The sequence below is a fragment of the Sceloporus occidentalis genome, unplaced genomic scaffold, assembly GCF_023333645.1.
Source record: "Sceloporus occidentalis isolate IW3139 unplaced genomic scaffold, rSceOcc1.0.p SCAF_3, whole genome shotgun sequence".
Taxonomy (NCBI): Eukaryota; Metazoa; Chordata; class Lepidosauria; order Squamata; family Phrynosomatidae; genus Sceloporus; species Sceloporus occidentalis.
In genome coordinates this window covers 23,643,407-23,654,295 of record NW_028316983.1, presented here as the reverse complement: position 1 = coordinate 23,654,295, position 10,889 = coordinate 23,643,407, and the positions used below count along the sequence as shown (strand labels likewise).

The window sequence follows — 10,889 nt, the reverse complement described above, 5'->3', positions numbered from 1 at the left end:
CTTCCCTGTGCTTTCTTCCTGCTTCCTGGTATGAAATCTCTTTTGACTTGCCACTCCTGTTCCTAAGTGTGTAGTGGGGGAAACTACTCTAGTGGAAACTCAGGATTCTGGTGCTGTTATTATGATGGTGCACCTGTGGCATTTTTCTATGTAGCATTTAAATAAGCAGCAGTCATCAATACCTGCTATTTATGATTGATCATGGGTAACCGAAAGCACCAGTTTAAAAACTCTAATTTTGCTTTTAAATGGCATTCTTCTGAATAAATCAGATTTACATCCAACAGGCATTATAGTGGTATTACATTCAAAACCATGGTTTTAAAAAAACAAAACAAAATTAAACACCAAAAAACAAAACAAAGATACTACTCTAAAAGGGTGGCATTCTAGGATATTTACCCGCATAATTAGTTTCCACAATATCAGTCACTGATTCCAGGAGTGCCATGCCCCCTTGTCTCTCTTAATGACCAACAGGTTTGAGGCCACTCTGTACAAAGCCACAAATGGTTTTAACACAAGCAACAAAACAAAAACAAAAGAGGTAAATGTTATAAGCTTTGGAATTTCATGTTGCAAAATGTCTCAGGTTCTACAGATTAAAGTCACCCATATGAGAACTACTTTGCAAGACCCGCATCTTTCCAAAGACAGAAGAATCCAAAATTGGCCTTACTTTTGTTTTCTGCAAAGCAGGGGCATGATTGTAACTCTGGGCAACTCTTACAAAGATAACCATGGAATCATTTGCACGTCAATAGGAAAATAAGGATACTTGAGGTGTAATCTCTTAAAAATATATTTATATATATATATATATGCTTCTATAGTGATTTAAAAAAATCTCTTCTGCCTCCTCTTTCAAGTTTTCTTGGTTTTCAATTAACAGCAATTTTGTTCTCCTCCATAAAATGGGGAAACTGGTGTTTTGGCACATTGTCTGCAGCAGTGCTACTGGGCTTCTCCAACTCTGAGATAATGGCAGACTGGGAAACATCCATCTTGGAGCCTGTGGAAGAATTCATTGCCATACTGTTTGCTGGACCTCCCCCAATTGTAGTTGGGAGAGAAGGAATGCCTCCACTCTGGATCACAGAGATCTCATTGGTTTTCATAGCTATGCCATTACTGAGTACTGCAGCATACTGGTTCCATGCTGTAGGATCGAGGTTGATTGATGGGGGTACAACATCCTTGGGAAATATCTCTGACACCTTTTTTGGATCACTGCTGAGCAGAGCCATGGGGTTATCAATGGAGAGTCTTCTTCCACGTCGAGCAGAGTTGTTCCACATATGGGTTCCAACATGGACCTGATAGAAGAACAGCATCAGAGTGAGGGAAATGGTGATTAATTTGATGAATTATACTGATTGTGCAACACATGACCAATAAAGCATAAGGGAACCATGGATAAAGCATTTAGATTTTGAATGCAAAGATCTCAAGTTCAAATACCTACTCAGAAACTTTAGCACAACTCCATCTGAAACTTTGGAGTCAACCAACTTCACAGTCTGTGGGAAGAAATATCTTAAACCTATATTAACTCAGTTAACAAAGAAGCTCGTTTTACACAATATTTTACAGAAGCCCAGCACCACTTTTCTTGTGTTCTATCTAGCTGGAAAACTTTTTGCAGCATTGGCAATGGGAAAATAAAGGAGGGCTGGAGAAAGACAGATTTACCATTCTGGTTTGCAGCAGTGTGTCCTCAGTGAAAACAAAATGCAATAAAACTTGACCTGGGAAATAATAGGATTCTACTCTGGGTGATCCTATTGTAGCTGTGTGTGCTTATGTACAACAGCAGTTGCTTCCAAAATCACTAGCACATATAATCAGCATGTGTGAAAAGCAAAACGAAACAAAAAGGGGAAACCAAATTAACCTGCCTCATCTAGGATATTGAAAACCATTGATATATAAGTTTAACCACCAAAAATGGAAGTAATAAAAAAAGTGGAGGCTGCTGAAAGATAAAATAATTATCCTAGGATGCATTTTGGAAGGAGCTTTCAAGTGGTCTCTAAAGGTTTTTATTTGTTCATGCAGGAACAGTGTGATGTGGCAGCAAAAAAGGCCAATGCAATTTTAGGATGCATCAGTAGAAGTATTGTGTCTAGATCAAGGGAAGTAATAGTGCCACTCTGTTCTGCTTTGGTCAGGCCCCACCTGGAATACTGTGTCCAATTCTGGGCACCACAGTTCAAAAAACATGTTGAGAAACTGGAGTGTATCCAAAGAAGGACGACTAAAATGGTGAAGGGTCTGGAAACCATACCCTATAAGGAACGGTTTAGGTATGTTTAGCCTGGAAAAGAGAAGGTTAAGAGGTGATATGATAGCCCCATTTAAATATCTGAAGGGATGTCATATTGAGAGAACAAATTTGTTTTCTGCTGCTCCAGAGAACAGGACCCAGAACAATCATTCTACTTTAATATTAAGAGGAACTTCCTGACACTAAGTGCTGTTTGACAGTAGAACACACTCCCTTGGAGAGTGGTGGAGTCTCCTTCCCTGGAGGTCTTTAAACAAAAGCTGGATGGCCATCTGTCTGGGATCCTTTGATTGTGATTTCCTGCATGGCAGGGGGGTTGGACTGGATGCTCCTTGGGGTCTCTTCCAACTCTATGATTATATGATTATATCATTCTAGGAGTTACTTGAGCTGGCTGATTCAATTCAAATGAACAATTCATATTGCTCATTTTGAATAAAATATTTGCTAAAACTTGTTGAACTGCTCCCCCTTTTTGTGGTGTGGATGATGGGATAGAGGGCACGCTTCTGGAATCTGCAAATGACACCAAATTATGAGGCACAGCTAATACCCCAGAGGACAGGATCAAAATTCAAATGACCGTAATAGATGAAAGCTGGGCCAAAACTAACAAAATCAATTTCAACAGGGAGAACTGTAAGGCAGAAAAAAATGAAATGACGAGATATAGGATGGGGGACACCTCACTTGGTGGCAGTACATGTGAAAGGGATCTAGGAGTCCTAGTAGACCACAAGTTAAACATAGGTTAACAGTGTAACATGGCAGTTTAAAAAGGCAATGAGGTTCTACGCAACATCAATGGAAATATAGTGTCCAGATTGAGGGAAGTAATAGTTCCACTCTATTCTGCTTTGGAATACTGTGTCCAGTTCTGGGCACCACAATTCAAAAAAGATGTTGACAACTCGTATAGCATGTCCAAAGGAGAGTGACTAAAATGGTGAAGGGTCTGGAAACCATATTCTATGAGGAACAATGGACCCAGAACAATGGATGCAAGCTACAGGAAAAGAGATTCCACCTAAACACCCTGTTTAAATATTTGAAAGGATGTCATACTGAAGATAGAATAAGTTTAATTTCTGTAGCTCCAGAGAATAGGATCCAGAACAATGGATGCAAACTACAAGAAAGATTTATAGCAAAGCTGGGCTGCATCTCCCATTATCCTTCACTGCTGGCTATGCTGGTTGTACATTCAGTCCAAAAAGAACTAGAGGACCACATGTTCCTCAATCCTGATCTACAGCACTCTAAACTTCCTCTCTGCCAACCACATGCTATGGGGGTTTATCAGCTATGTTTAACCATGTGTTTAACTATATGTTAAGTACAGACACTTTAATACATTCTTCTTATGTTTAACGTGTGTGGGGAGCCTGTTGGAAGATTATTCTAATACCTCTGTTTACCTGATGCCCACACAGTCAAGGGAACTGCTGCAAGTGGACTCATAGCCATTAATTGGGGTATATGCACAAGCAAACCATGTGGTATATGCATTGTTGACATAAGTAAGTTTTTTGCAGACATCTAGTAGAACAGATGGGTGTCAGGGCAATAGATATGGAGCCTTCCCATTCCGCCTGAAGGAATGCCCCAAGACAAGTATGTACATTCTTCAATAGAATTTTTCCCCTCCCTCATCTGATTTCTGAAATCTTGATCTTCACTACTGCAACCTCTCATCTCTTGGCACCATCTACACTTGTGTCACATGCCTCCTAATACCACTGTACATTCAGCTTTGGGGTCCTACATAAGAGGAGCTGTGTCTGATCTGGTCAAAGATCTAAATAATCCAGCATTCTGTCCACATGGGCAGTTTAGTTGAGACTGCCATGGTTTCCTTGACCGACGATCTGCGTCTGAGCATCGACAGGGGTAGTGTGACCTTGTTGGTGCTCCTAGACCTCTCAGCGGCTTTCGACACAATAGATCATGGCATCCTCTTGGACCGCCTGAGGGGGTTAGGTATCGGAGGCACTGCATTGCAGTGGTTCCGGTCCTTCCTCTCGGGCAGGTCCCAGAGGGTGCTGCTCGGGGACAGCTGCTCCAGTAAAAGGGAGCTCACCTGTGGGGTTCCACAGGGTGCTATACTGTCCCCGATGTTATTTAACATCTATATGAAGCCCCTGGGTGAGATTATTCGGAGTTATGCAGCTGGGTGTTATCAGTACACTGATGACACCCAGATCTATTTTTCCGTGTCTCGTTCGTCGGCCTCGAATTCTGATGGTGTCTCTTCTCTCAATGAATGTCTTCGGGCAGTAATGGGCTGGATGAGGAAAAACAGATTGAAACTGAATGCGGGCAAGACGGAGGTGCTCATGGTAGCAGCCCCGAAACCAAGAATTGGGTTGCAATGCCCAGTCCTGGATGGGGTCACACTCTCCTTCAGTGACTGTGTTCGCAGTCTGGGGGTGCTCCTTGACTCGTCGCTCCTGATGACAAATCAGGTAAATGTAATAGTCAAGAGCGCCTGTTATCAGCTTCGGCTGATACGCCAACTGCGCCCTTTTCTGGAAGTAAGGGATCTCGAGACTATTGTACACGCGCTGGTAACCTCACGTCTAGATTTCTGTAATGCGCTCTACATGGGGCTACCCTTGTGCTTGATTCGGAAACTGCAATTAGTGCAGAATATGGCGGCCAGAGTAGTGTCAGGAACATCGAGGAGGGACCATATTACTCCGATATTAAAGTCCCTCCACTAGCTGCCTATTATTTTCCGGGCCCAGTACAAGGTGTTGGTTATCACCTTTAAAGCCCTAAATGGCTTGGGTCCAAACTATCTCAGGGACCGCCTCCTCCCATATAATCCTCCCCGCACACTCCGGTCCTCTGGGAGGAATTTGCTGCAGCCTCAAAGATCTAGGCTTTCGGCTACCTCCCAGAGGGCGTTTTCTGTTGTCGCCCCCAGATTGTGGAACGACCTGCCGGACGAGATCCGTCAACTGACATCTTTAGACAGCTTTAAAAAGGCTGTCAAGACGGATCTCTTCCAGCAGGCCTTCCCTGAATAGATAATCCCACCCTCAAGAACCTTCTTCTCATGAGAGTCCCTAAGGTCTTCTCTGGAAATTTGAGTGGATTGCTGCCAGTTTGCTGTTTTGTTTTTGTCTGTTTTGTAATGGTGTGTATGTGTTATGTTGTTTAATTTGTTGGTTTTAATTATAATTGATTTAATAACTTTTTAAGGGGGGGAGGGAAGTTTTTGTATATATTGTATTGTATTTTATTATTGTTAGCCGCCCCAATTGACCTCAAAGGGGCGGGATATAAATAAAAAAATTATTTATTTATTATTATTAGTTGCCTATGGGAAATCCATAAGAGAACATCAGCACAACAGCACCCATCTGCATGTGTTTCCCAGAAACTGGCATTCAGATGCATACTTACTGTTAAGACTTGATGAAGCATCTGTCTCAGATGATGGGGTGATGGTTAACTAACTTATACCTCACAACCTGCCCTTGTAAAGGGCTTCCTGCTCTGGAGAGCTGCTGCTCTCTAAAGCTGGGAATCATTTCATAATCCATAATAGCCCACTCGATATAGTTGAGGTAGAAGCAAAAGTCAAAGCACCTTTGCTGTTGCTAGCAGCAAGCTCTGAACTGGATTCTACTGACCCCTTGGCTGTCTGGGTCCTGAGAAGTAGGCTCTGTGGATGGCACACACAGCTGACTAGGAAAATGACCTGCACTGTGGCAAAGGCAGTTCTCATTTGCCCTGCCCACCTTTTACTATCTGGAGTACAGTAAGAGTTAGCTCTGCACTGCATAACCAGCTGATGTGGTGGAAGAGAGAAACAGGGCATTTACCTATTTTTATCTGCCTTTTCACCATCTTACATGGGGTAGGACTCTGACACTCCATTGATATACCTCTGTCTTCATCCTTCCTGGGTACATGTAATGGGAGGTGATGCTCAGATGGGGCAATTGAATCACAGAATCATAAGAGTTGGAAGAGACCGCATGGGCCATCCAGTCCAACCCCCTGCCATGCAGGAAATCCAAATCAAAGCATCCCCGACAGATGGCCATCTAGCCTCTGCTTAAAGACCTCCAAGGAAGGAGACTCCACTACACTCCGAGGGAGTGTGTTCCACTGTCGAACAGCCCTTACTGTCAGGAAGTTCCTCCTAATGTTGAGGTGGAATCTCTTTGCTGAGGTGTATTGAGGGGGCAGCTTAGCCAAATTTTTCATCTCCAGCAGCCAGGTAACACTACCACATTACCTCAAGTTTGCAGGGGGAGGTAGGACACTGGCAATACAATGGGTGGCATTCTGGTTCCACTTCAGGTGGTGACAAAGTATGGGCTGCTTCTGGTAATATACAACCTAGTAGGCATTGACAGCCTTACCCTCTTTGAATTTGTTGATTCATAATTCAAGTTGATGATCAACATCTCATTTTTCAATTCCAAACTATCATACATTTAACTATGCAGTTTGTAAAGAAATACTTTATTTTTATCTAAGTGCCTTCTACTATGTAGCTTCACTGGATAACCCCAGGTTCTAACATTATGAAGGAGTATCCCAGAAAAATCAAGCATAGCTTTAGATAATTTTTCAGTTCATCTGCCTCCATTTTTTTGAGGATTTTAGAGGTGATGGGGCCTAACTGAGGGTGACAAGGCTGGGTGCCTCCTCCCCATTCTGCAGCTAGCTGTAAAATTGGCAGGAGGCAGATAAATGTACAAATCACTGCCTTCCATTTGCTCACCTTAAGGTTTCCTTTAGTGGTAAAAGCCCTTCCACAGATGGTGCATACAAACGGCTTTTCACCCGTGTGAGTCCGCTCATGGATCTGAAGAGCACTTGCTGATGAGAAGTTCTTTCCACACGTAGTGCATATGTGTTGCTTAGCAGTACGGCGAGGGAGTGACACCAGAAGGGGAGGCACACCAGATGACAACACAGGAGGGTTAATAAAATGGCTGGTGTTAACAGGGTGATTGTTTGGCATTTCCATTTTTATAAGGGCTGGTGGTGCTCTGACAAAAGCTGTGGGGACATTGCTTCGGCCTGAAGGAAGATAAAAGGGACATTGGGTACACAGATCACACCAGATCTTACATGGGTTTTCTGTGAATTGGTAAACCCAGCTACTTCTTTAAAGTCAGCTTTATCACAAAAGCTTTACACAGATGAGCAAATACAAACAAATAATGCAATCATATGATTAGACTGGAGATAGAGGAGAGAGCTAGGATTCATCTGGAAATACAGCCTATGTGTTGTATGAGCATTTATTCTACTGGCATCTCTGGACCAGATAAGGTTTTTGGGAATTGTTTCTAGCACATGCTTTACCAGAAGGGACAGGGAAACAAAAATGTGCATACTATGAAAAGCAAAAACACCACAGTAAGTGCATGCCTCTGCACTTATTTCTTCATCTCTGACTATGTTAGCAAGGTCTAACGGGACTTGCAATTCAACAACATCTAAATAAAGATGGTATTACAACACTTGGTAAAATGGGCAGGACCTCTGTAGTGAGACATCTCCATAAAATGGTTTCTTTTGGACTTCCACACTGCATCAGCAGGACAGGAACATGAATGCCACATAAGCTGCAGGGGCACAAGGTTAATTTTGCCCTTATCCCCTCCAGACCTCTTCTGGCAGGAAAAGGGTTGATTTACTAATCCTGGAATCCCCCAGGAAAAGCTAAAACCTTTTAAACAGGTTACAGTCTTCTCACCCAGTGCTATCATAAAATACTAATTCTCCAGCAAAAAACACCTTTTGCTTTTTGTTTCTGTTTTTAAGTAGATTCATTTTGGGGACTATTGTTCCTAGAGCCCCCAGCATTCTGGCTGGGAACTCCAGGATTTTGTAGTATTTAAAAATGAACATTCTGAAGCTCTGGTACACAGGAGTACACATGATTTAAAATTATTATAGGTATTTTCAGCATGCCTCAGTAGTTTTTCCCCAACCTATCCCATATTTCTTCCAAGTTCAGGGTGTTATACAAAAGACAAATGATTTCAGGATGTTACACATCAAACAAATGATGATCTGATCTGCTGAGTTATCAATTCAGTTATTAGAATGCTAGGCTATGAATCGGTTTACCTATGAAGCTCACTGTTGCTATCCCCCAGTTGCTATCTTTCAGTCTAAGCTACCTCACAAGATTGCTATAAAGATAAAAGAGGAAGGAAGAGCTGCTGAATAAACTGCCTTGAACTCCTGGGTGATAACAAACATGAAATTTTTAGAAATTTAATTTTTAAAAAATAAAATCTCAACATAGTGAGCTCTTAATTTCTAATAAACTATAACACAATAGACATTTCATGGGGAAGAATCTCATCCTGTTCTCTTGTTTGATGATGCACCTATTTCTGTTTCACTGAATAGCTACCGTTCTGAACAGAAAGATCTTAGAAGTTCTATTTTATTCCCTATTACTACAATGATTAATGTATTATTATCATGAATTTTCCCAAAACTGGGACTCAAAGCTGTTTATAGAAATTAAAACACATACAAATTAAATGCAAAGCTAAAATCCATGTCAAATATATATTTAAAAGGCAAGCAATAAACATAGAACAGCACACATATCATGTGGCAAACTGGTAGATGTAACCTCTGCAGGCAGGGGAGCATATACATTCATTTCATATGAATTTAATTAGTTATGTTATACATTTTGTTTCAGGTTATTTTAAATAACCTGATATGATTTGGGGGGGGGGGGGGGACAGAAAACAAAAAATTGCATCTCTATCACTATCCAACTTTGATGTCAGAGCCTGGAAAAGTTACTTGTGAGTATATTGCACAGAACAGTTTTTTTTTTTTTTTAAATGAATAAATTCAAGAATTCCTTCTACATAAATAGCTGGATCCTTCTATATAAGATAACTATAGAGCAGTCTCCAGCCTTCCATTTCTGGTCAAGATACTACAGCATATGTTGGCCTCCCCAGTTCCAGGGTTTTCTGGATGATATGGATTATTGAGATCCATTTCAATCTGGTTTTAGGCCTGGCTATGGGATGGAGACAGCTTTGGTTGTCTTGGTGAATGATCTACACAGTGAAATAGATGGGGGAGTGTTCCACTGGACTTCTCAGCAGTTTCTGATACCATCAACCATGGTATCCTTTTGGGTCACCTCTCTGGGATGGGGAGGGGGGCTTGGAGTTACTGTTATACAGTGGCTCCATTCTTTGATGGTGAGGCATTCTCAGAGAGTGGTACTGGGGGATTCCTGCTTAATTCCTTGGCCATTGGTTTATGGGATCCCTCAGGGTTCAGTTTTGTCCCCCATGATTTTTAACATCTACATAAAACTGCTGGGAAAGTTTGTCCAGAGTTTTGGAGTCAAGTGTCACCAGTATGCGGATGATATACAGCTCTATCACTCATTTCCATCTAATTCCAAGGAACCTGTTCCTATGCTAAACTGGTTCCTGGTAGCTGTAATGGACTGGATGAGGGCAAACATATTGAAGTTTCATCCAGACAAGAAAGAAATGATCATGGTCATTCGAAAGACAGATCAAGTAGGGATCCAGCCTATGTTAGATTAGTTATGATCCCCCTAAATGTTCACAGTTTAGAGGTACTCTTGTGTTTAGCACTGAACCTGGAGGCCCAGGTTTTTGCAGTGGCCAGGAGTGCTTTTGCATACTTAAAGCTAGTGCACCAATATATAAAAATATAAATAGCTATTTTCCTGTATAGAATAAGGAGTTTTCAATTTTTGGAGTCAGTATACCTCTGAGCATCTGATACTAGTGTAGCCTTCCCAACCCAATACTCTTCAGATAGGTTGGATTATATTTTCTATCATTCCCACACAACACAAGTCAGGATGAAGAATTGCAGTCCAGTACACCTGGAAATCCCAGGTTACAAGGCTATACTGGGGGAAGATGTAGGATAACACTGTTGTCTTGCCTTACTTGTGCACTTCTTGAATGCATTGGGTTGCCTCCTCATGAAACAGAATGCATTTGCAATTGTGCATGACAGTTGTTTTATTCTCTTTGTATCTCAGTTGTCTAAACAAAGCATTTTGATCAGGTTGTTGATGTACTGCAAGCAGTAATAACATTGTTGCCGTATTCCCCACAACCACTTTTTAACCTATAGAGAACGGTATATAAAGAATGTATGCATTGTTTCTAAACTGGACAGTACTTTCAGCAGTACTGAGATACAGGACACCACAGAATGCCCAGGATCTAACACAGAGGTGGAGAAATCCTTTTCTATCATGACCTGCTTTGCCTTGGTCAAAACCTGCTGGGACTCCAAGTTTAAAAAGCAGGCATGTTTTAGAGCCAACCATGGATCAAATTGCAGGTGCAAACTGAGCAAAGTTAAGGGTTCCAACATCCATCCATTCAAGTATACACCATCACCAATTTGTGCATTCTTACATTAGTTTTGGAGCTGGGGGACACAGGAGGACTAAGTGACTAATCCAGAATGGGGCCTATGAGGAAGCTTGGTTTGCATCCCCAGGGGTTATGGCCTGGGGATTCTAATCCTTTGTCTTTTATAAATTACGTCATGTCCCAAGTCTGTGGAAAAGACTGAGCATAAGTGAACA

The 10,889-nt window shown here is 41.7% G+C and overlaps 1 protein-coding gene across 1 annotated transcript in view; it reads right to left on the bottom strand.

Annotated features, from left to right (window-relative positions):
• Nucleotides 1–801: 801 nt before the first annotated feature.
• SALL4 (spalt like transcription factor 4) overlaps nucleotides 802–10,889 on the bottom strand; it is a 34,183-nt gene continuing 24,095 nt past the window's right edge. The window contains exons 3-4 of the mRNA XM_089518500.1: nucleotides 7,032–7,333; nucleotides 802–1,316 (exon numbers count right to left, since the gene is read on the bottom strand). Of these exons, the coding sequence (XP_089374626.1) occupies nucleotides 882–1,316; nucleotides 7,032–7,333 (737 nt within the window). The 3' untranslated portion in view covers nucleotides 802–881. The remainder of the gene's footprint in view (nucleotides 1,317–7,031; nucleotides 7,334–10,889) is intronic.